The 26,582-nt window shown below is 31.8% G+C and overlaps 2 protein-coding genes and 1 pseudogene across 6 annotated transcripts; 2 read left to right on the top strand and 1 right to left on the bottom strand.

Moving 5' to 3' along the window:
- Positions 1-11,221: 11,221 nt before the first annotated feature.
- LOC140804858 (putative homeobox-leucine zipper protein ATHB-51) lies at positions 11,222-13,806 on the top strand. 2 transcript variants are annotated; one of them, XM_073161010.1, is made up of 3 exons: positions 11,222-11,519; positions 12,147-12,493; positions 13,380-13,806. In XM_073161010.1, the coding sequence occupies exons 1-3, from the start codon at positions 11,423-11,425 to the stop codon at positions 13,602-13,604; spliced, it is 669 nt and encodes a 222-aa protein (XP_073017111.1). In that variant the 5' UTR covers positions 11,222-11,422; the 3' UTR covers positions 13,605-13,806. The 2 variants fall into 2 exon arrangements, with proteins under 2 accessions (XP_073017111.1, XP_073017110.1); XM_073161009.1 differs by having other exon boundaries at positions 12,144-12,493; positions 13,380-13,802.
- A 377-nt stretch (positions 13,807-14,183) lies between these two features.
- Positions 14,184-15,489, bottom strand: LOC140804478 (probable glycosyltransferase At5g03795; annotated as a pseudogene).
- Positions 15,490-19,398: 3,909 nt separating this feature from the next.
- LOC140805000 (protein RGF1 INDUCIBLE TRANSCRIPTION FACTOR 1-like) lies at positions 19,399-20,849 on the top strand. 4 transcript variants are annotated; one of them, XM_073161180.1, is made up of 4 exons: positions 19,399-19,540; positions 19,679-19,861; positions 20,032-20,247; positions 20,469-20,849. In XM_073161180.1, the coding sequence occupies exons 1-4, from the start codon at positions 19,538-19,540 to the stop codon at positions 20,631-20,633; spliced, it is 567 nt and encodes a 188-aa protein (XP_073017281.1). In that variant the 5' UTR covers positions 19,399-19,537; the 3' UTR covers positions 20,634-20,849. The 4 variants fall into 4 exon arrangements, with proteins under 4 accessions (XP_073017281.1, XP_073017282.1, XP_073017280.1 ...); XM_073161181.1 differs by having other exon boundaries at positions 19,428-19,455; XM_073161179.1 differs by having other exon boundaries at positions 19,444-19,581.
- The last annotated feature ends 5,733 nt before the right edge of the window (positions 20,850-26,582 follow it).

Below are 26,582 nucleotides of genomic sequence, written 5' to 3' on the forward strand. Positions count from 1 at the left end.
TGGGCCCTTGATTCTGATATTGGCTGTGGACGTAAAATTCGAAATAGAGGGACATTTCGTTTTCGAGATTTTGGGCTTTGACTAACTTTTAGTACATATGAGCCCATTTAAGAGTTGAGAGGCCCAGTATCTAAGCCCATTGATGGTTTTTTGACCTACTATCCATAATTTCGTCTTCTCGTTTCAAATTTTGACTTTTTCCTAGGGACGTCAATTGGGCGGTATGGCTAAACCCAAGATCCGTCTCATTAATAAAATTTCGACCCATTACTCACCCCACCCCGGTTAAATATTCTTTGGCCATGTCCGGCCCCAAATACGAAACAGGGCGGGTTAGACCCATGAGACCCGAATATTTTTAAAATGGAAACATTAATCTTCTTTGAGAGATACATTGAGGCTTGAACCACTAGCATTAGCGTATAGTTATGGTGGTGCAGGCCGCATGGACAGTAGGGCTTTATTTATAATTGGTCTACCTATTTGGATAATAAACTAAAGCCCAACCCAAAACAGAATCAGAAATGTTTATGGTTGAACCTTGAGATGAGATACTAAAAAAATAAAAATTAATAAAACTAAATCTTAGAATATTTATATCCACATATATGGGACGGGGATGGGGCGGGTATTATAGGACCCATGGCCCGCCCCATATCCATACGGGTCTGAAAAACTGGACACGAGACCCACCCCATGACCCATTTAGTATGCCCAAACCCGTCTAGATGGGGCGGGTCCATTTTTACCCAGACCCATTGACATCCCTACTTTTTCCGGACTAATTCATCGGTTTTCAAAGAATCTTTTTTTTCAACACACACACACACACACACACACACACATATATATATATATATATATATATATATATATATATATATATACACAGAGACGGATTTATGCATGGGCTGTACTGGGCTGGAGCCCAGCCCACTTTTTTTTTAGCGACGGTTTTTCAAAAACCGTCGCTAATATTTGCGACAGTTTTAGTAAAACCGTCGCCAATGTGGATCGGCAACGGTTTTAATTCAAACAGTCGCTATTAGCGACCGTTTTTTTAAAAACCGTCGCTAATAGCGACGGTTGTTTCAAAAACCGTCGTACATCAATGTCTTAGTCCAATCAAGTCCCGTCCATTTACAAGGATGAGACCAAATTCATCCCATATCCTCTGATCTGCCCTACCTCAATTCTACAAAATTTCTCTCCCTAGTCCCAAGCCCTTTAGCGACAAAATAGAATTGCTGACTCCCGAAGAAATCGAATTGCTCATCGGCAAGGCAACAATCCAGGTAAGAATCGGCTATACATTTTTTATTTTGTTTTTTATAGCTTCTCTGCGTGATTTGTGGTTTCTTGATTGTTTGTTGTTGAGTTGTTAATTGACTATTACTTGTTTATTTGTTTAATAATTATTTTATTCTTGTTTAGGATTATAACTTGAAGTATTTCAAAATGGAACATTAATTTTGTTTTGACATTACCTGTGTTTACTGCCACTATTGAGCAGGTTTTTTCAACAATGAAGCATGTGAAGACGGCACTTCGCAATAAAATGGAGGATGAGTTTCTTGCCGATTGTTTGGCACTCTATATTGAACGAGATTTACCTAAACATATTGATGTAAATTCTATTATTGATGAATTTTATGTTTTAAAATCTCGTAGAGCACAACTTCGTTGAACGATGATCCGTCCCTGTATATATACACACACACTTGCTTGTCTCATCACCAGTTTTAATTTTTTGGAAAAAAGAAAAAAAAATATATGATTTATCACAGTGTATGCAATTGAAAACAAACTAAATAGTTAGAAACGAGAAAACATAATTCAAACTTGTCGACCACTATTTGCTTGATTTTTAATAAACTCAAATTTTAACTTGCTTCACAAAATTTGTATTTAATTATAATTTTTTTTATGTATCCATAATAATTAATTTTCATCAGTTATTCACACACATTGAATTTTGAAAACAAATATGTTCTACATCCCTATATCCTCACATCCCTATCCTCACATCATGGCTATATATATATATCGACTTATCATCTTATAAGTGGTAAAGTAGTTGCTGTTACGCCAATGCCTTCACAAAATTCATTTGATCTGCTAGCAATATTTAGCTTCTTAGGATACTGTTTGCGGCTAAACATATATATATACACACACACGCGCACACTAACGATATTCGAGGTCGAGTAGGTGATCCAATGCTCTCAAACTTGACATACATGCACACTCAATAGTAGTACTCATCGAGCAGCTAATGAATCTAACCTGCTTAATCCAAACCCAACTCCTGTCAGGTTATGGCTGAACCCATCCATCATCACATGCACCCCTAGCTATAGCTACGTACTCATACAACATGTTTGATTAAATTCTTGCGTTTTGAATTTAGCTATCACAATATAAGTCAGTGATTGATATATAATGAGTTTTGGTGAATTTTATGAGACATGGACAAGTGCATGCCTCTGGTGGTTGAGCGATTGAAGTACTTACAAATTACAATTACATCACCCCCGATTAACATTTAAGTAATGTCTGCGTTATTTATGAAACAGTTGGTGTGTGTATGCACATATTTATACGTTGCATAAATTAATCAATCCTAGCTAAGCTACATGGACTTAGTCTCGATCATCAGCCTATACTTACGGTTGTGTTTGTGTGAGTAACGGGTTTCTCGAGCCACAGGGTTTCGGATGGCAGTCGTACAAGAAATCGAAACGTGTCTGATTGATCGATCAACCATAAATTTTGGCCGATTATGCAGTTGAAAATGAAGATACTATGCCACTGTGTACTGGGATACGAGTCGGAAGATTACACGTTTGACTCAAGTTTTACAAATAATTAGAGTTTCGAGTCATCATCAATTATCAACGATTTTAATTTGAATTCATTAAAATTTACGCAAATCTTTTGAGTTGGGAGTAGTTTAAATACATGAGATTAATTAATATAAATAGTATTTTAGATGAATTTTCTTGGTCCGCTGGAGTCAACTAAATACGACCGATGAATGTAAGGAGTGATGCGTGTATTAAACTTGTTTGTTGGTCGTTGAGGTAGAGTAATGAATTGTGCTTAATAAACTTTATTTCACAACCAAACTAGTAAATATTTTTAAATTATATTATATGATGACTGACGTATATGCATATGTCTCACATTTAATTTTGCTATATCATTTTTATTTTTATTTTTTTGCTTTAATGAGGCGCGTAAAAACTGACCAAGAATTTGAATTTACAAATATATAAATAGCTATATATGAAAACAAAAGTTCAATATGTGAGACTAAAAACCCAGTTTCCCCAGTAAATATTTATTACATGTTTTGTGGACTTAAAAGATCAAGAGAAAGTTTTATTTATTTATTTATTTTTAAAAAAAAATCTATTTTGAAAGCCTTTATTAGCAGTTAACGCCATAGTGATTTTATTGATATTATCTATTTTGAGAAGAATAGGGGATCTCCAAAGCAATTATCTCTTTCATTATTGGAGAAGGATGGTTAGCATAATTACGAACATCATCATTGAAAAACAACTTATTGGAATCCAAAAAACGACTACAAGTAGTAGACAAAAACTTGTGTGAGACTGTCTCACGGGTCGTATGTGTGAGACGGATCTCTTATTTGGGTAACCCATGAAAAAGTATTACTTTTTATGCCTAAAAGTATTACTTTTTATTGTGAATATGTGTAGGGTTGACCCGTCTCAGATTATGATCGGAGACGGTTCACATGAGAGCCACTCCAAGTAGAAAGGTACAATTCAATTTAATTAATTAATAAAGTAAGAGCATAAAATTAAAAATATTAATATTTGTTGATCATCCATAAAATATTTATTTTATTCATCATATATAATGTCAACAGGGATACTCAAAGAGGATATTTTTAAAATATAATTTATGAATCATAAAAAAAATAACTGATTATATATTAAAAAATTCTTGAAATTTAAGAGATTCATAATGTGGTCGATGGGTTTTCAATAACCTATAAATTTTATTATGGATTAAATTGCTATGAATAACCAATAACTCGTCTTCTTTATTTACCCTGAATCAAAATATATTTTAAAAATAATGGAGCATATAGTTCATGGACCATTTCATGTTACATGCTTTATGTACCAGAAATAAATAAATTATATAATTAATATTGAATTTAATTTCTTTTTGGTTATAATTAATTATTTTTTAAAAAAAAAATCTTCATGTTCGGTTCTATTTTACTTAATCCATTTAATCGGTACAATTACTAGGTGGGCAGTTGCACCATCCGTTTAAGTTGTTGTACAATAAGACGACCCCCCTCCCCCTACGGAAACGGCGTGCCCCCAATTTGAACGGACATAAGACTTAGGGATCGGCGCCTTTGTGCCTCAATCCCTATTTAATTTATTTCTTTAATTTATATTACTATTCTTATAATAATAATAATAATAATTTTAATTTTATTTGCAACAACTTGCATATATGCTAAACGTATATTGTGAGAGACGGTCTCACATGTCGTATTTTGTGTGTGAAACGGCAAAAACTTGTGTGAGACGGTCTCACATATCGTATTGTGTGAGACATACATCTTATTTGGGTCATGCATGAAAAACTATTACTTTTTATGCTAAACGTATTACCTTTTATTGTGACTATCGGTAGGGCTGACCCATCTCATAGATAAAGATTCGTGAGACCGTCTCATAAGATACACTTACTCTTGTTTAAGGGACATGAATCAAATACGAGCTATGTTCCTTTGTCCCAACCCAGCCGCCCGATTTTAGCATATACGTTGCGATTCAGTTAAATAATTGAATGCGACAGCAGTAAAAATAAAAGGATTCAGAAGTCAGCAGAAATAAGATTAAGAAGGTTGAATTGATCATCAGTACACGAAATTTAAAACAATTCATTAATCTTGGTGTATATGTGTGTGTGTATATATATATATAGATGTGTGTGTATGTGTACGCGCGCGAGTATATTTGATGACGAGTCTTGAAATCTGTCATTTGGGGGTAGGGTGGTGTTAAAACGTGGCAGTCTGGTGTATACTGATTCCTTGTTTGCATCTTAAGAAAACCACCCAAAGCTTCATCCTCGATTCACAGATTGTTAATATAATGGACCAAAGGGCGCAGCAGTCGGAATCTTTGGATGCATGCATGTCGTTAAAATTGTACTACTCTGAACCATTTTAAATTAATTTCCTGCTATACATACATATATATATCTATATCTATATATATATAAATATAAGATTGAATTGTGAATTTACTCTATTGTTCTTATCTTTATTATTATCTATTAATTACAATTATGCTTTATCCTTATTATTTATTTACTAATTACTAAACTTTTAAATTCAATCCTTATTATTAATTATTAATTACAATTATGCATTTACTCTTTTGTCCTTATCCTTATTATTTATTTACTAATTAATAAACTTTTAATCCTTATCCTTATTATTTATTTACTAATTACTAAACTTTTAAATTCAATAGCCGAGATTAAAATTTGTTTTGTGAAAAAACCTTACAAATAATCTATATCTATCTATACTAATCTATACTAATATAAATATATGAATGTGACCTTCATTTAATAATAATCATTAATATATATTTTTTTAAATCAATTTTCAATATATGATGCTAAATACATATTACTAAATGATATATTATCTATTATTAATCTATTAAGTATATGACTTTCATTTGTTAGCTTACTATTATATTATTTTTTTGTTTTACAATTTGTCATATTAATGGTGTTATTTAATTCATTTTTTTTCTTAGTTTAATAAGATCATTAATAGTGTATTTAACTCAATCAAACTAATTATTATTTTAATTTACTTTAAATTTAATTTTAGTTACTTAAATTTATACATTGTCATCAAATAATAACAGGAAGACAAAGGGAAATGATTCGGATTGAATAAAAATAAATTATTTATAAATATTAATGTCATACAAAATTTCTTTCTCCCATTTAGAATAAAAATATTTTCAGACTCTTTAAGTGTCAATAAAGATATGTGATTGAGAGAAATATTTGTCTTTAAGTGATTTCAAACATTGTTTTTAAGTTATTTAGTTAATTTTTTTATAAATGCTGCTAAATAAATATTACTAAATAATATGCTCCATTTGATCATTTTGTGTTCTTGCAATGAGAGGAGTTTTTTTTTACCCTAGCGTTAACATGTTTGATTGTTATATGTCTTTTGTATTGATCATGTAATTGTGTTTGCATTGTTTATGTGATTTGTTTGTTTGCACAAAGAAAAGAGAAAACAAAATCAAATATCCAACAAAAACGGTTATTTTTCAATTTTTTATTGTTGAGATATTTTGTTAATTTTTAAACACATAATGCATGTTTTCTGTTTGCTTAGATTACTTAGTTTGAAGTGACTTAGAAAATATTAAAAAGATTGAAATATTTATTCGTTTTTACCTTATGTCTCATAATATCAAGAGATAACATTTTTTATTTATTGGGGCAAATGTATTTTCAAACTTCTGTCTATAAATCAATATTTAAATTTTTTACGACATTATTATATTCTCTAATCAATTTTTTTTACTTAAATTGATAGAAGGCATTTTAATTTGAGTTTTTATGTTCTTGCTTATATTATTTTTGTAATATTATTTATCATGAAAATAATAGGTGAACTACAAAACTTGGTAGGTCTAAGAGTCTTCTGGTGAACGACAAATATGGATAAATTATTAAAATATATATCCAGTAGATTTTTGACATGCGATTTTGCTCTAATTCAATGATTATGCATGATTATAAATTTTAATTATATCACAAGTTAACGCATGTTTTGTTGTTGCTAGATATATTTAGTCAATAGTCTAATATGTTTCTATGGTTTAAGAAAAATTGTGTGACTTTGTATTATATTATTACGGCTACTTTTCTAAATGGTTTTATTATGATTTCAAGGCACTATTTTTCATGTGTTTTTTAAAGAAGTGAAATGAATATCTATAAAACGATGACATTAATAAGGCTTCTTCTCTTTATTTGAAAAAAATATTGGAAAATTTATACAAATTGTGAATAATATGAGTTAATATTTAATTTGAGAGTGCTTTATGGTTTTTATTGTTCGTATATACTTCAATTTTTTTGTTATTGTGCTAAATAAATTATTTTTAACCTTTGAGTTATAATTTTTTTTCTTATCGAGGTTGTTTGTGTTATGATTTTTTTATTCGTTTTGGTTAGTATTGTTGGCGGTAATTGATTTTTCTGATATTATATCATGTGTCTTGTTGTTTATATAAAAATAAATATGAGAGTACATCAATCAAAGCCACGTATTTTGAGTCTTCTGTTCTACGAAGAGAATAGTAAATGGTTTCTGTGAATTATATAATTTCTTGGTTTTTCATACATATAATCTATGAAATGCGTCAAATTTTGAACAAAAAAGTTTTGACAAACATAGTTGATGAAAAAAAAGACATGTTAAATAAAAAAATAATGTTGTGTATTACTATGTTGGGTGCGATAATTGTCCCTGCTTGGTAGAGCGGTCGAACCGTGGTGCTTGAGCTGTTGTGCGGTTTAAAAGATTTGAGTTGCACAATTACTACTAGCTATAGCTTTTGGTAAAACGACAAGCGATCGGTCTTACAATTGGTATCAGAGGCAAGGTCACGGGTTCGATTCGCATTGATTGCAAGGAGTGCAATTATTGGGAGGAAGATTGTTGGATGCAATAATTGTCCCTGCTTCTTGAGCGGCCGAACTGTGGTTCTTGAGCTGCTGCGCGATTTAAAAGATTTGAGTTGCACCATTACTACTAGCTATAGCTTTTGGTAAAGCGGCAAGCGTTCTGTCCTACATACTATGTCCTAATTTCTGTATGATATAATTCAAGCACATTTTTTTATAGATATTTGAAATTAGGTCTAATTAAGTAACATGAAACATATACATATATATTAAATCATATTTAAAGCAAAATGTTAAGATCAAGAATGATTCAGATTTAAATTTCAACGAAACATAATGAATAAGGAATTGAAGAATTGTATGTGTACGTTAAGTGTTATATAATGATTATGTTGCTACTTCATGGTTGTGCGACATATGAATGTCATATAAAATGTCAATATTTCTCAATAAAATAGTTTTTTTCAAAAAGAAAAAAATTATTCATTTAGAAAAAGAAATACATGAAAAACAAATTGTGCATAATTCTCATTCTATTTATAATGGTATGAGAACAATTCTAAAACTTTGTTGACACAATATAACAGATCAATTCTGTGCATTTTATTGAGACATTGAGTCAGTTTCACTTTATTTTCTCCAATATTATCTCGATATATTTCGAGGTGATACGAGATTGTTTTTGTCTCTTTTTTTAGTCAAAGTGTCTAACTAGCTAATTTATAACATATATGATGGTAGCATAGAAAAATCCTCGTCAAATAAATTCACTTAACAAAATATTGAAATTCAAATAAAATTCTACAATATTTCATCAAATTAATTTTGACTAACATAAAATGCTCATCAAATCTAAATGGTTATATTATTAGATGAGATATTGAATAAGACAGATACTTTGACATATATTTGAATGATATCTCATATGCATATCTTAATAACATTATTCGTATCTCTTCTCAAGCTTTTTAAAATACAATAATTAATTTTGTATATCGTTCCACAAGATATAAAATATTATAAAACAAAATATAAACTCGATAGAAGAAAATTTGTTTTGTTTCAATGAATAATATAATATTATGTTCTAAACGCAACAAATGAGATTGAAACTATATCATCATCATGACATGATGCTCGCAATCATTATTTCAAAGCTTCCAAAAAATGACGATCAAGATGACTTTCTTGAATTGTGTCAAATTAAATGAGGACACAATTCTAAGATATAGCCATTTGAAAAAATTCAAGTATTTTTCTCACACTGATTGAGAAATAGTTGTTAAAAATTTATTAACCTTACAGCTATATGTTGATAATATGATACTAAATATATAAAAATGATATCACAAATATCACAATATTTGAAGAAGGTGCAACACCATTCATTGGTTATGTTGTTGAAGAATATATAGGTTATAAATACTTTTAGTCACAAGTGAAAACTTATCACGACTAAAAGCATTTTTTCTTAGGAGTTATAGTTGATTATTGTCAAAAGCTGAAAAATCATTTAACAACAAAAAAAATAGTCGGAAAAATAAGATTATCAAATAAAAACAATATAGAAAATCGAAAAAATGTCGTGATAAAGAAGCAAACTACGAGCATGTCAGATCCCGGATAAGGATTGTAAATTACATAATAGATGTTAAAGACGATTAGATACTTGTTGAGCATATCAAAATAATTATATTTATATTATAACAAACTACGACAAAGAGCTGTTGAGTTGTCAAAATCAACCAAGAAGCATATTGGAAAGTGTGTCAAGTGGATAAGATACTTTCTCTGATTTATATACCGTCTATGGTCATGATTTTTTTATTTTTTATGGGTTAGTTTGTTTCAGTTGATAAATGTTAATAACCATGTTTTAATTCATTTAAATATTATTAAAATTTCGTACATATATTTTCAGTAGTTTAGTTTTTTACGTGCAACGCACGTGCATTTTTTCTAGTATATATATATATATCTATATATATTTGAGGATAAATATGTATAAAACGCCCTAAAGTAAAGTTTAAAAAAGAAGAAATTGTTTACAACATTGTAAGAAAAAGTAGGCAGGAGGCGTGAGAAAGGGTAGGCATATTGTCAGCTGCAAAGGACAGGATTTAATGGGACAGATTACGACTTTGATTCTATACGACACATTCTCCGCATTTCTAATTTGAACTTCCAATTCCAATCCCTTTTTCTCTTAGGGCACCGCGTGAATATTCTGTTAATAACTCTCCTCTCATCAAAAATATGGTCCCGAGCCAAATTCATTAATTACTTACCCATTTGAACTTCATTTAATTCAACTTTATATTTATGGTCCACTGTCCACTTTACTCATTTTTTTATTTTTTAATTTTCAATATCTTTCTAATATTTTTAACATTTTACAACAAATATTACTGAAAATAAATAGTATTATTATTTTAAAAATAACTTATTTCCAATATTCATTAAAATATTATTAAGACATTAAAAAATATGTTGGAGTGTGATTGATGAGTAGCAATATGTTGGATGAATGAATAAATTTGTAGAAATTGATTTGTATTTATAGTGATTTTTTATTATTGTTTTATTTAACTAGCCGTTGTACTTTGTATTTTATAATATTATTTTAAAACTAGCCGTTATAGTTTGCTAAATATGATATGTAGTATTTAATTTATGAAAGAACCGTTGGTGAATAATGTTAGCGACGGTTTTTCAAACACTGTCGCCATTACAAAACCGTCGCAAGTTGCAATTTTTTTTTTAAAAAAATAAGAAAGTAGTGACGCTTTTGAATTTGCGACGGTTTTTCAAAAACCGTCGCAAATTTCGGATTAACGGCGTTCATTCTGATGAATTTTTCTGCTGACTTGGCACAAAAAATTAATAACACCTCCACCCACATTGGTGCTTTAATGTTAATGGGTGTTAATAACACCCATTAACATACCAATGTGGGTGCCCTTATGCACACACTGTTTTTCATATATATATATATATATGTATATATATATATATATGTAAGTATATGGTGCCCGCCAGGGGGTCAAAGTTATATATAATATAAAATTACGATTAAAAAAAAGAGATTTTATTTTTACATGCATACTAGTAATATATGTATAAGTGTGTGTATATATACCGATAAACAAAATATTAAAAGAGAGAGTGGACCATCCAATCTGTCTCTGCCTTTTACTTTGTCACTGATCTTTGATATATATCATTTGTGCCAAACTAATTTTTTTTTTTAAAATGATAATTAACTTAGTTGCAATTACGTAATATTTTGGAAGTTAAAATATCCTAGAAATCTTGTGTGTCGTGTAACAAGTATATATTATGTGAAAAATATTTAATAGGAATCGTGTAAAATTAAAAATATGTGAAAAGGAATAGTACGTAGTACTATAGTACTGTTGTGGTGGTAGTAGTATTTATTAGTTGCGTCAAAAGTAAGTGACATGCATGGATCTCGGCCTACAAAAAAGCCATCCCCCTTTTCTCTTTCTCTTGCGGACGATATTCTTGTAACTCTTGGTTCTAACCCTTCAAAAGAGAGCTTCAAAGCAACTTCCATATCTCATTATATATATATATATATATAGATATATATACCCAATTTGGGGATTCTGTATATTATCTGTTTGAAAGGGGTATACGAGAGGGTTCGGTCTAATTTTCTTGAATAATGGATTGGAATGGTAATACGAGAGTTCCCTTTGTTTCTCATCAACCTGAGAATTCTTTTGGTTTTCTCCACAACTATAACTACGACCAATTTTCAGGTAATTTACTTTTGATTTTCTCATGTTGTTCTTGCATGGACGGACTATATAAGCAGCTGTCTCAGACCTAGCAGATACTCATGCCGAAGAAATGCGAAAGTAGATTTATGATGAAGGGATTGTGTTTGTTTGAACTTTCTTTTATATCCGGGTTAAATACTTCGAAAGAAGTTTGTGAACATTTTTCTACACATGTATCTGGTAAGAGATTTATAGAGTAGGTTGATGTTGTAAGTTTAATCACTTTTTCTCTTTTTTATTTTGGTTTTAAAACAAAACTAGTTGAGCTAACATTTGGAATATATATAGGCCAGAATTTTCAAAATTTGAAAAAACCGGTTTATAGGATGTGTATCTGTTGAAAAGCTGGTTCAGAAAATAATAATTTTCTTAAGTAGATGCAAACAAATAGCCACTAAATATTTTGAGTCAAGAAATTATATGAATCAAACATGCGCAGCGTCCTTGATGTTTTATAAGGATCAAACTAACAAAATTTCCTCGGAAAATTATATAAAAATTCAAAATTGTAAGAAGATGGCTCTGACTGACCCTTTAGCTGTTACAAGAATTCTTTATCATAATTGATGATAACTGAAAATGTTGCATATTTTCACATCCCAGCAGGTTTGGAAATGAAGCAGCAATCCATCCATGGGACACACCATGCAGATCTGCTACCAACATTACTAGAGAAAAACAATAGTTACGGGCTGCAGCAGGACTTGAAGAAGAAACGATTGAGCAACGAGCAGCTGGAATCCCTGGAGAACAGTTTTCAGGACGAGATAAAGCTGGACCCTGACAGGAAAATGAAGCTGGCAAGAGATCTGGGGATGCAGCCCCGACAGATTGCTGTATGGTTCCAGAATCGGCGGGCTCGATGGAAGGCCAAACAGCTCGAGCGCTTGTACGATGCGCTTAAGCAAGAGTTTGATAATGTTTCCAGGGAAAAGCAAAAACTTCAACAGGAGGTATGATTTTAAATTTACGAGTAACTTTTTGTAAACTTGTTTTTATCATAAAAGTATATATCAACCTTGTCCTTGGTTGGATTCCTTTAGATTACATTAGCGTATCTAATCTCAAGATTCGGCTCAACCATATAGTCAATTTTTTTGGGCTATGATTTCTCTTAACTCATAATAACCTACAGGATTTAGGGAGTCGAAGATCCATTACTCTAACTGAGATTATAACTTAAAATAGAACATAAATTTTTCCTAAATAATACAACATATTTATCTTTTTCAATTACCAAGAGATAGCAATCCATCTCTCTCACCGGATTCCTCACTGACCAACATATTTAAAAATAAGTTAAATCATGGGAAATTTATTATATTGAAGTTTCCTGCGAATGCATGACTGACGATTTTTAGTATCTAACTTGTTATTTTTAAAAAAAACTTGTTATTTAATAGATCGAGTACCTACTTGGTCGATATGTGCTTCTCCATTGCTTTATGAGGGGACAGACATCATTTATACATGTTTTTATTTGACGTCCTCGGAACACATAAAAAGGTTGTTAGAGATGTCCTCTGCCATCAACCATGAATTTATAAATCTATCTCATGTATTTATGACTCTTGGAATTAAAAAAAAAATCAGATTTCAGAGCTTTACAGTATTTGACCCTCACTTTTATTCTATTTGAAAATTGGGACTAAAAAAAAACTTCAAAATTTTATGCCAACTTTTTAAAAATAATGCAAAACATAAAAACTATATATTTCAGTTAGTCTCAGTTTCAACAAACAAATCCCTGAAATAGTGCACAGTATATATATAATTCTCATATACAATACAAAGTTTTGGGCTCACAAATATCTTTTTCTTTCCACAAATCAACTTTAGGTTTTGGCATTGAGGGCTATTGTACTGAAGCAGCAAGTGGCAAAGAAGCAAGTCTCAACAGGCTACACAGAAGTGTCCGGTGAAGAAACGGTCGAGAGCACGTCGATCCCGGCATCCATTAACCCTGGTGGAGTTCATCAGATTACAGAATGCAACTCTTTGTTGAACATGGAGGACTACAATCAAGCTGTGATGAACCCTCCATATTGGGCTAATATGCCTTAAAACGAAATACCTAATGGCTTGCTATTTCCTTTGTTTGTTTATATTTCCCCTTAAACTAAAGATGTAGTGATGATAATCCTAATCCTAGCTAGGCCCTAACTATACAAGGTACGTACTTTTGAGAGGGATGATTAGTTTGCCGATTCAATCTCTTTTTTTCTTTTTTGCGAGCATGCTCTCATAATTCTTCAAGAAAACATTTAGGTCGCTGATTGGCATAATTCAATAGGTATTGAGGGAAATTTAGAGGTTTACCTTTATAGAGAAAGTCGATGTCAATACATTTAATGGTGTGATAAGTGCATCAATATTCAACAAAAAAAGTAAACTATTCATTGTGTTTGAAATGTTGTAGTGTTGATTTGGCCCATTAATTAGTTGGTCAACTTCGGTAAAACCTAGATGGTTAAGTAATATATACATTCAAAAACTCTATACACGAGCTCTGATAAATTTTGAAGCTTACAATACTTATAAAATAGGCTTATATATGTAAATTTGAACCATAGAATCAAATAATTGCATCCGATTGGTAACTAAAACAACCAAAACCCTCTAAAGGACTAGAAGAACTACTCATCAACTACGTTCTTCATCGTCAAACCTAACATCAAGCCTACGAAGCCAAATCGAATGCGATCATATGAAACACATCGTAACGTTTAGGGGGCGAATTAACCTCAAAATGCCTCCTCATCACTTCCTCAACGGAATAGCCATCATTTTTTTTTTCAAATTTGGAATATCCTTCACAAGAACAATGACCGCGAATGTCTCCCAGTTCAAAACATCGCTGAAAGGGATGACATAACTGTCTTTTATCAGTACAGGAACGCATCCCAGATAGAGCTAGCCCCTCCACCATTCTCGGGCTCGCAACTTCCTAGCCGCTGGGGCAGATGCAGTATCGGCTTTTTAGCATCATGCCGTAGTAGGAGATGTTTTTGGGCAGCTATTTGTAGATTTCAACATCCGGGTCTGTCTTGTTTCATAGAGTTCGAAGAGGATAGGGCGGATTGGACCATAGATGCGGCCGGCGTAAAAGACGAGTATAGTCTTTGGGAGGGCGGCAGGCTACCAATGAGGCCGCTGGTGATCCCTCCAGGGAGGAGGATTTTTGGGATAGATACGTCTTCAGATGGGTTGAAGTTTTCCGAGGTGTTGGCGATGCACAACGCTCAGATGGCGTTCTTATACAGGTTTGGGATTGGAGAAGAACTCTCTGGTCCCTAAATCAAATGGACATCATATTAGTTTGTGTGTCACACTGCAAAACACAATCACTTTATAAGATTTATATATATAATATGCAATCCATGCAGTAAAATTCAAGCATTTCATTACATAAAAAAATAAGTTTTTCACACCCAATCATGGTAGGCAAGCATGAAATGATCAGCACCAAGGCTTCGGATTCCAGTAAGGAAACTTGTGAGAAATGAAATTTGCATAATCCGATGCCGTGTTCTAGATCAGACTACATTCATGGGATTCGCGCACGTAAATCAACTGAGTTATCATGGTTTCGCTGAATGGAAGGAAGAACAGGTGAGCTTTGCGTCGAATGTCCAAAAATTGCTAACTTCCATATTCTGTATAAAAATTCCCTCGATCGCGAATGTATGCTTGCAGGGGAAAAAGTGAAATACCGGGGGCTCCCCTCCCGTTCTTCGTATATGAAAATCTTGAATCTCTTCTCCATTTCCAAACAGTTCCTGCAAATTTTTTATTCAAATAAGCAGGATCTTCTTCGGTTTTGTTCCGGCCGTTAGCTTTCTTGATTGCAGCTCGAGCTTGAATCAAATCGGCCTCTAATTGCTTCGAATCACTACACTTTCTTTGTGAGTTTGGAGCCTTTAACATTTTGATGTCCATCTCCATTTTCGACCTGTCAAATTAACTATCAAAAGATGAGACCCCGCGTCGCCAAATTTATGTTCTGTTTAACATGTTTACAAGTCCGGGGTCCGGGTATTCCATCTTAGCTTTCTAATATTGTAACTCTGGATTTACCGATTCGATATCATAAATGTTTACTTTTCAAAAAAAAAGTCCGGGGTCCGGGTTTTTCTTTCTAACCCAATATTAAATTTTATACTTTTGGGAAAAAATTAAGACAGAAATGAATATTTATTTTTTATTTGGATTTATATATAAATGATCTAAAATCATTGTCATGTGATATACGCAGAATGCATGTTCGAGGTTGTGGAAGGGGCAAAAAGATTTATAACTTGTATTTTTTTTTTTTTAAATGAATTTTATCTCCAAAAATAATAAAAATTTGTGCATTGTATATTCATAAAGCTTTTTTTTTTTTTTACTAAAATATGTAATGTCCATTCCAAACAAAATCTTGAATTACGTCATATTATAATATAATATAATAATGAGAAATACTCAATAGATTTTAAATTTTTAAAATTTTACTAATGTTATATTTTTTTTCTAAAATAATTATGTAGAAGTTGCAAACCTTAATTAGTACAAAGAAAACATCGATTTTAAATTTTTTTTTTTTTTATTCACAATTCAATCACTGGTTTGATTTTGTAAAATCTCCATCAATATTTAAGTGAATTTCGATATATTCTCTAGATTTTTAAGGGTTTTTCGGAATTCAGTGGAAACTATTCAGGAAAGAAACGCAAGTGTGATTTCGTTTCACTATCTCCGGAACCAAAAATTGCGGGATATCGACCATATTTAATGTAAAGATCTTAAATTCTGTCAAATTTTATGCAAAAGAAACTCATCCTTCTATTTTATCGAATTGGGCATATAATTCATATATATACACACACGTAAAAGATGCACATGCATTGCATGTGCTATTATTGTTTTTAATTTGATAAAATAAAACTAAATAATTAACACGAAATTATTTTCGATTCAGAAAAGTTGTTCGATTTAAAAGGGAAGTTTTGTTTTGATTTTTTTATATTTAAACTATGGAGTGACTTGAAAAGGTTTTCGTGGAGTAAGAAGGGTAATTATGGAATTAAGTATTTTGATGTCCTCAAAGGTTATTCTAAGGCACTCACACTTAATATAATAGTATATATATATATATATATATATATATATATATATATATATATATATATATATATATACTATTTTATTAATTTTGAGACATTTAGAGTAACTAACTTTGGTGTCATTGTCTGTTTTAATAATTATATATATTAATAAAATGTTAAAAATTTATTGCAACTTATATGTAGTTTAGCGGATATAGTCATTTTTTCTTGGAGATGGAGATTATGTTGTAGGTTCAATTCTCACTGTGGTCATTCTTTTATTTTTCAATTTATTTTTTAATTTATATATCAAAAGTACAGTATATAGTCCCTACTATTTCTTATAATTATATTTTATTCCTCATTTAAATATAAACCAAATGAATTATAAAAAATATTATAGAAGCACGCAACGCGTGCATCAGTGCATTAGTATATAAAGAAATTCGCATTTAGTACTCTAAATGTTTAGAAGTTTGATTTTAATTTTTAAAATTCAAATATATATTTTTTATTTAACATGACGACTTCTCAATTTTTCATACAATTCAAGATAGCTTCATGGTATCAAACATCATTGAGTGGGTCTCATGTGAGACCATCTCACGGATCTTAATCTGTGAGACGGGTCAACCCTACCCATATTCACAATAAAAAGTAATACTCTTAGCATAAAAAGAATACTTTTTTATGGATGATCCAAATAAGAGATCCGTCTCACAAATATAACCCGTGAGACCGTCTCACACAAGTTTTTGCCAACATCATTTCGTTCGTGGGAGGAAATAATAAAGAATTCATAATACGGTGATAATAAATTGAAATATATTAATAATACAGTTATTTTTAAATCCAACTATTTTAGCTACGAGCCAACCGTTAGATTAAATATTTAGCTTCGAGCCAACACTTAGATAAATAATTAAGGATATAAAGTTTATAGTCGTGTGCCTAAAAAATTACGCATAACTCTAAAACAAAGAATCGAGAGAGGACAAATATATACGTATAAATTTTTAAAAAAGTGACAATAATCCTATTTTGTGGAAGCATTTGGACATATACATCCTTGTGAAAAACATTCCCGAAAGAACTGCCAACTTGGTCTACTGCCGTTGTCTTTACTCACGAGGAAAATCCAAATAATTGGGTTTTCAGTTTGTTGACGTTTACATGTGTAATGTTACATTAGCACTGCGATGAAAAATGATTAAAATGACAACATTTGAAATATACATGACTAAGATCTAAATGATAATATAAAAGACCAAAATAACAATTAGGTAAACATGCTTGATAAAAAAATACAAATTTTCGTATATAAATTATGTTCATTCATATTCTATGTTTTGACGATTCTGTTCCACTAAGAAAGAATATGATTCCATTGATGGCTATATTTATTTTTATTATTCATCGATTATCCCAGGAGGTACATATAGACGTCATAATCACCTCATCAAATAAAAAAAAAGACATTATTGTTATTTTTTTGAAAAATCCTAAGTGCCCAAAATATTAAAGCGCCTCCATTGACAACAATGCATTTAACTCAAAGAACTTATTGTTGATAATAATAAAGCATAAAAATAAGAGTGAAACGGCGAATATCCTAACAAAGACCAAGGAAATAAGACAAACTCGCAATTATCTGTGGTCCTTATCGACTATGTTGGCAGGGGCGGAGCCAAGAATCCAATCCTACTTGGACTAGAATTTTAAACTCTAATATCATTTAATATTTTAAATTGATCTACCCGTACTAATATCATATTTATCCAAAATTATAAAAAAAAATTACATATAAATTTTTTTATATTTTTTTGGACCACCCGGGCTGCAAGCTCTCCCTCCGCCCCTGTATGTTGGTCGTCATACCTACATTAATGTTACTTCCAACATATATATATATATATATATATATATATATATATATATAACAAAACAACATTGTCCATAGAGGAAACATTTATTGATTAGGTAGTTTTCAAAGGTGAATCGTGATTTATTACAATCAAGTGATTTTTTTTGGGTGATTTCTTATCATTATCTATATTTTTATATGAATGAGACGATATATTTCAAAACGAGCTAAACATTTCACATAGTCGATATGACTTGAACCCGATATAATACAATGAAAAAGAAAAATTACAAATATAATGCTTAGACATTACCCTTGGTGCGACGTTTTGTACAAAAAGACAATAGGAAGAGAGAATAAAGTGGTAAGAGAGAACTTATTTTAGGGAACAAATAGTTGTATTGAGGATCTTCCTTCCGACATGACATCGAAGAACTGCCCATTGCCCAACCTAAAAAATTTGGACCAATTATTTAAAAGTAAATAAATAAATACCCCCTTGTAAAAGTCACTCTCGCCCATTTCATCTCATACGTCATCAACAGCTCATGCAGGACCCATCATTCATAGCCATTGATGTCAGAAAGCACCCGAAAGGTCCATCAAACCTAATTAAAGTGTAACGAAATAAATCAAATTTTGGTTTTGGAAAATGTAAATTCTTAAAATTTGAGATTTTTATTAATTTATTTCAAGAGATAAAGCGAAATAGATCCGTTTTGGCTTAATCAGGCCCGATCCAAATAACCATGTATAGAGAAGGTCAATAAAAAAGAGTAAGCGCCAACTCCTTCCTCCTCATCCAATGACTGGTGAGAATCTTGAGCCAGCCCTTTTGATCTCCACCGTTGGTTAGCTAAATATTTTATATGTAATATAATATTAAAACAAATTAGGTTTTAAATTTGTTCTGCCTAGCTTACGTCTTTGTTTCTTGTTGAATTTTAAGTTGCTGGCTGTTTAGGTTAGGCCTCTCTCTCTCTCTCTCCCTTTTCCTCTCCAAATTTTTCGTCAGATTTTCTTTCAATTTCAACCAGTATTCGACAATGGTATGCGTAAGCTGGATCATTGGCATTGTGTACATATAACTGTATTGAATTTCCTTTGTTATTTATCTAGTACTCCGCCGATCGATCACGTTATTTTGATTGATCCAGTTATAGTGTTTAATTCTTGGGCTGTGACAGGACGCAATGCCGGTTCCACCATGGCTAGAAAAACTCCTAGCCACCGCCTTCTTCACCGTCTGCCGGAGCCACGGCGCCGCCGCCAGAAGCGAGTGCAATATGTACTGCTTGGACTGCAGTGTGGATGACGCCTTTTGTCTCTACTGCCGCTCATCTAAACACAGAGATCATCGAGTGATTCAGGTTAGTCGCATTTAATTTTCTTGGTCGAGAATAGTAATTATGTCATATGTATGTATGTATAACCGCAAGTGACACAATTGAATATATATCTAATTTCACTTAGACGGACGAATTTTTGTGGCGTTAGTACTTACGGTATTTCAAGATTATTATTATGATTGATGTTGCAGATAAGGAGATCATCATACCACGATGTTGTAAGAGTTTCGGAGATTCAGAAGGTTTTGGACATAACCGGGGTGCAGACTTATGTAATAAACAGCGCGAGGGTTTTGTTTCTGAACGAGAGACCTCAGCCCAAATTCGGGAAGACGGTTTCTCACGTATGTGAAATATGTGCGAGGAGTCTTTTGGACCCTTTTCGTTTTTGCTCATTGGGATGCAAGGTACGTAATTGGCACGTAAAATCGAATTCTATATCACATTATGTAAGTAGTTTATATTCAAGAATGTGTACACAACATTTGTGGTGAATTCTATATATTCTATATGTATGTATGTATGTATGAAATTGATTGATTCGGGTGAGTGAAATCTACATACCATTTGGTTTTTCTTGATCACTATAATTTTTTAAATTTATTTAAGCTTGAAGAAATTAGTTCAGCTTGTAGGAATAAGGAGGAATGAGGAAGAAAAAGAGAGAAGATTGATATTATCATCAAAAGAGGAGGAAGAATTGCGTGAAGCCTCGCAACAAGACATATACCCGCGCACACCTCCTTCAAGATCAAGAAGAAGAAAAGGAATCCCTCAAAGGGCACCTTTTTAGTTCTTAATTAATCAATTGATTATCGATTCTTTGTATACAACTCATAATTCGGGGTCATTGTCCCCCAAAAAAGAACATATTTTAGGCTTCAATCTATTTAACTTGTGGGTTTTTTGGAGTATATATTATAGAATACATTATGAAATTCGCTTTTTTTAATCACTTTTTTTTTTTGTTTTTGTTGTTTTATATCGTTAACTAGCTTGTATCTTATTCTAATTTCTTTTTTGTATTTATTTCTGTCAATTGATACAATTCCATTAATTTATATGTTGTTAGGAAGTTGGTAACTCTATCATGACTTTTTTGGGGATTGAAACATTTTCTAATTATGAGTGCACGGATAATTATCAATAGTCTGTAGTCAGGATCAAAGTCATATCTACTGTTTTTCATAATTGTAATATCTCTATAGTTAGATTTAGATAATAATATAAAAACTCCTGTGAGACTGTCTCATATGTCAATTTATAAAGACATATCTTCAAATCGACCTGAATCATGAAATTAGTAATATTGATGTGAAAAAAATTATTTTTCATTGTAAATATAGATAATATCGAACCATGTCACAAATATAGATCTCTGAGATCATGTTAAAAGAGTACTTCTCTGAAAGAAATACGAAAAAAAAAAATAAATAGAGAATCTAGAGGGGAGCCAGAGGAAAGATATATTGATCACATTTGTGTTATGTGATTGCGAGGGGATGGGGTCCTAATATAATATATAATATACGTAACAAAATGTGGAAAAAGAAGTGAAGAGCAATAATGCATAATTGTAATTGAAAGTTGAAAGGTGTAAATGTAATTAAGAAATTAAAGCGTGTCTTCGTGGACTCCGTTTTATAGTTTTCATGGGTCCACCCACTCACATGGGCCGTTTGCATAAAGAACAACAACTTTCATTTGTTTAATCAGTATGTATAATTACCATGCAATGGGGGCAAATCAACTTTATTTGATGCTTACCTAGTTTGTATAGCTCCATGAATTCGGGTTAGGATCCTATTTCGTTTGTAATTAATACCTCATCCGCCCTTTTAGATCCAGGCTCAAACAAGATTTTGGACTCCTGACCCATCCCCAACCAAGATAAAAGGCTCATTACATACCAGATATTCTCCTATAAATATCAGGTTTGGGTGTTTAATTTATTCATTCGCGATATTATTTTTCAGCAGCACCCTTAGCTGCTCTTCCTTATATCCTCAGTAACTGACTTGAACGTCGGATAGGCTACGCCGAGACTCCCTCCCGACCCCCTTCTAACGGTCTCCTTCGTGATTTCAGACTCAGGACAAATTCGAAATTTGTTTCTGGACTAGTATCACCGGACCCTAAATTTGAAGTGAGTATCAGTAATAATTATGTATTTTCAAATTTTATGAACAAGTGAAATTCATCTGCGATACTAAAAAAAATAAGATTTTAACAAGATTTAAAGTAGAAGGAAAAAAAACGTATTATTTAAATTTATATAGATGATTGACACGAATGCAAGAAACTAATCTAAGTATAAATTAGCACGCCATTTTGTAATTTATTAAAGATTCTATTTGTTATTCATGGTTAAATAAAAATGGATCTCTAATACATGTAATCAACACAGTTTTTGTTAACTAATAATTAATGATTCTATATTATTTCTTGATATATAAAATCAAATGATTAATCATACAAAACAAACGTTCATCATGCTATCAATTAAACCAAATTGAGTCTTGGAATAAAAATCGAAATATAATTGCAAAACATGAAACAGATCGTCACTAGCTAAAGCTAGCTAATTTTAGCCACCCTTTTGCATACTCAGTACCCTCGTCCAAAAATTATATAGTACGTAAGAGATTAAGTTTGTTGTGAGATGATCTCATAGATCTATATTTATGATAAAGGTTGACCGAACCATATTGTAATGAAAAATAATATGTTTGATATAAAAAATAATATTTTTTCATGATTCGGGCTGGGTCGAAGATCTATCTTATAAAATCGATCTGTAAAATCATCTCATATGAATTTTTGTGATACGCAAAATAAAATTCTTTCGACTCTAAATTTGGTTTTTTTTCCTTCTAATGTCCTAGTAGCTCAAGGGTTGGGAAAGTGAATGCATGCATGCCTAATTTAGATTGGGCCAATAAAAGCTACGCTCCTGGGCCACAAGTACTGTGAAATGAGAAGTCTCTCAAAACCCAGCTCAGCTAGTAAATTTTAAATATCGAGTGCATGCTTTTATTTTGTTTTTCGAGACTATTAGGAGACAATTTTACGGATTTTTTTTATTCGTCAGACGGGTCAGTTCTACTTATTTTTATAATAAAAATTAATATTTTTGATAAAAAATAATATTTTTTTATGATTGATCCAAATAGAATATCCGTCTCACAATTTTACAAGAGTTTTTGTGAAATTTCATTTATGGGCAAGTAAGACTAATAAATTGAAATTTATATGTTATACAACTCTAATAATTAAAATATTAAAAAAATAATATTTTTTGGGGGTTAATTTCAGCCACATGCGTTCTTTTAGTTCTGACTTTTATTTGAAATAATAGACAGATAATTCAACAGTAGGGTTTTGACTTCACAAATCCGTCATTCGTTTCCTCAAAACTTTTGTCTTGTTTTGCTTACGTTACATTTTATTAATCGTATGAAGTCCGCTCCAAAGCTTATATAATGTTTCATCATAAAAATTGCTTATTGGAATTTAGTTTGCTGTACAAATAATTTATAATTTCAACTTGGAATCGTGAAACTTCGAAACCTATGATACTTTGTCTCGAATATATTGAATTTTAAAAATATATATCATTATCCAATAAATATTTTATTCTCTCCGTCCCAATCATATGCTTACATTTCTTTTCTCGATTATCTCAAATATGATAAAAACTTGTGTGAGACGGTCTCACGGGTCGTATTTGTGAGACGAATATCTTATTTGGGTCATCCATGAAAAATTATTACTTTTTTTGCTAAGAGTATTACATTTTATTGTGAATATGGGTGGGGTTGACACATGTCACAGACTAAGATCTGTGAGATAGTCTCACCTGAGATCCACTCCTCAAATATATAGTTCAGTTTCTATATTTAGCAGTATATTTAATTTTTTGATTCGAAATCATTATTAACTAAAACTTACAAACCGTGCCATCATTTTTTGAATAAATTAAATATGTGAATAATCAAATAATCCGAGGCGGGATGATAAAATCTAATAAGAAAATAATATAAAGATTCGGCCGACGAATCATTTCAGCCATATGTATAATTTACACATGGCAGAATACATGGATCGGTTGAAGCATGCAAGAGGAGAAAAATATATTATCCTTATATATGCAAAAAGATTAAATTAAATATGGAAAATGGACATGGATCGTAAGTATGCAATGAATTTAGAATAAACAAACAAAAATATTTGTAAAGATCCGATTTTAGCCATGCAATTATAGTTGTAAGGAAATTATTTTTATTGGATTTTTTGTATAAGATATTCTGAAATCTTGGTCAAGCCAATTTAAATCTACACCTTACAAGCATATTTTCGAAATTAGAAAGGAGATTCTTGCAAAATTTGAATATCCTACAAATTCGAAGAATTGAGGCATGATATTTGCTAGAGAAATTTCGAGATCCTACTAGATTGCATGTCTAGGATTTGAGATGGATAAATACAAAGAACATGGAAGATAAATCATCAAACTTGGGCACAAAATCCTTACTCTTGGCCACATAGATTTCGAATCAATCAAGGACATTGGATCAGGATATAAATCTCACAATATAGGAAGCAGAGTTTTCGAAATATTGGCAAGAAATTGGAGTCAAATATGGAGAGATTTGGAGCAATTTTGGAATGATTTAAGTACCAAGTTTAGACCCACCATCCTCCCCATCAGGCATAGCCATTATCACACCCATAATTTCGAAATCCCTTGCTGAAGTTCACGAAATTCAGCAGCCTCCCCATAGCCAAACTCTGCCCGAAAATCATTCAAGAATTCAAGCCGAAGGTCTGTCCGAAGAAGGAGCAAGAAGCGACCCTATTTTCGAGCCTAGCCACCACGTTTTTAGCATCAATAATCATTGTAAGTGGGCTTATTTTTTTTAAACTTTAAAATTTCAGATTTGAGTATGCATGTTTTCGATTTTTACAAGAAAAATAAATAGTCGAGTACAATCTTCTTTCTACCCTTTTCGTGTAATGGTCATACGATTTTAAAAGCACTGTGAGGAGTCGACTGTATACGGGAGGGAATCCCAACCACGACGTACCCTTACGCGGTGGGGGACATAACCGCTATATGGCCTCGCCCCCTTAGAGGAGTAAAAATTAGGGACTGACGTCAGTAAACCGTAGAAAGTAGATGAGTCGCAGTGCTGTGTCCATGTTATGCATGTTTATGAAGTACGTATGAAACTCATGATTTATGTTTCGAAATTATGCATGTTGTCTTTATTGTGCTTGATTTTCCCCCACTTGCTGAGTATTCCCAAATACTCACCCTCCTTACGACTCTCCCCAGATAAAAACGAGGAACATGTTGAAGAAGAAGAATCCGAGCAGTTTTGGGGATGGTGAACATTCAAGAACTTGGATTAGTTTAAGTTATTTTATTTCAGTGTTTACGTTTCCGCATTTAAAACTCTGTCGTCTTATTTATTTCGGTAATTGTAAAGACAATTGTCATTTTATTGAGACTATGATATATAAACTGGTTTTCGGTTTAAACTGTGCTACGGAAGGCTTGTTGTTTTCAATTGTGTGATTGTTAACGACGCCGGTGTCAATCCCGAGTTTCAGGGCGTGACAATATTTGCCATAAATTATGAATAAAAGTGCATGACACGAGAACAAATATCCATATTTTCTCATCTTGGTAACTGCACGTAGGTCGTCACTCGTTTTAAATAATTTTGGTTTTTGAATTTTCCAGATCGTTCGGACAATGAATAATAATTTTTATTTAATAATAATATCAACAACAACAATTAATTTATATTGTGAATGACTAATTTTTAGTTTCTTAATTTTATTCCTACTGAGGAGGCCAAATAATTTTTGTAATAATGCCCGTATATCATAGGCCCCTACATATTATATTATAGAGTGAGTCTCATGTGAGACCGTCTCACGGATCATAATCCGTGAGACGGGTCAACCCTACCCATATTCACAATAAAAAGTAATACTCTTAGCATAAAAAGTAATACTTTTTCATGGGTGACCCAAATAAGAGATCCGTCTCACGAATATGATCCGTGAGACCGTCTCACACAAGTTTTTGCCTATATTATATGACATAGAGTACATGAATATCAAAGTCAATAAATACTTAATCACACACACACACATATATATATGTATATATATATGTTAATTGTCCCACGTTAGTTGAATAAATAACATTTGAGTGGTATATATGGGATTGGACAATCCTCCCCCTTTGAGCTAGCTTTTGGGGTTGAGTTAGGTCCAAGTTCCAATCTTAACATGGTATCAGAGCCCGGTTTTCATCGTTATGTGTTGGACTGTCTATAATTAGGCCACCTGTTCTACCCATAATTGGGTCATTTGTAAACTCCACGCTCCAGATGTTCATTCATGGGCGTGAAAGTGGTGTGTTAATTGTTCCACATCGGTTGAATAAATAACCTTTGAGTGGTATATATGGGATTGGACAATCCTCCCCTCTTGAGCTAGCTTTTGGGTTTGAGTTAGGTTCAAGTTCCAATCTTAACAATATATATACACGTATATAATATAAAGTCAATTAAAACATAATCACACACACATGGCAGATTCATGGTACGAGTACCGTCACGAAACATTACAAAATAATCGACGCTAGTTGTAGTTGTATAATATTGGTTTAATTTGGTCAATTGCAACTATATGGTCAATTATAGACTTAATTAGTTGTATTATA

Source organism: Primulina eburnea, chromosome 11 (assembly GCF_022965805.1).
Source record: "Primulina eburnea isolate SZY01 chromosome 11, ASM2296580v1, whole genome shotgun sequence".
Lineage (NCBI taxonomy): Eukaryota > Viridiplantae > Streptophyta > Magnoliopsida > Lamiales > Gesneriaceae > Primulina > Primulina eburnea.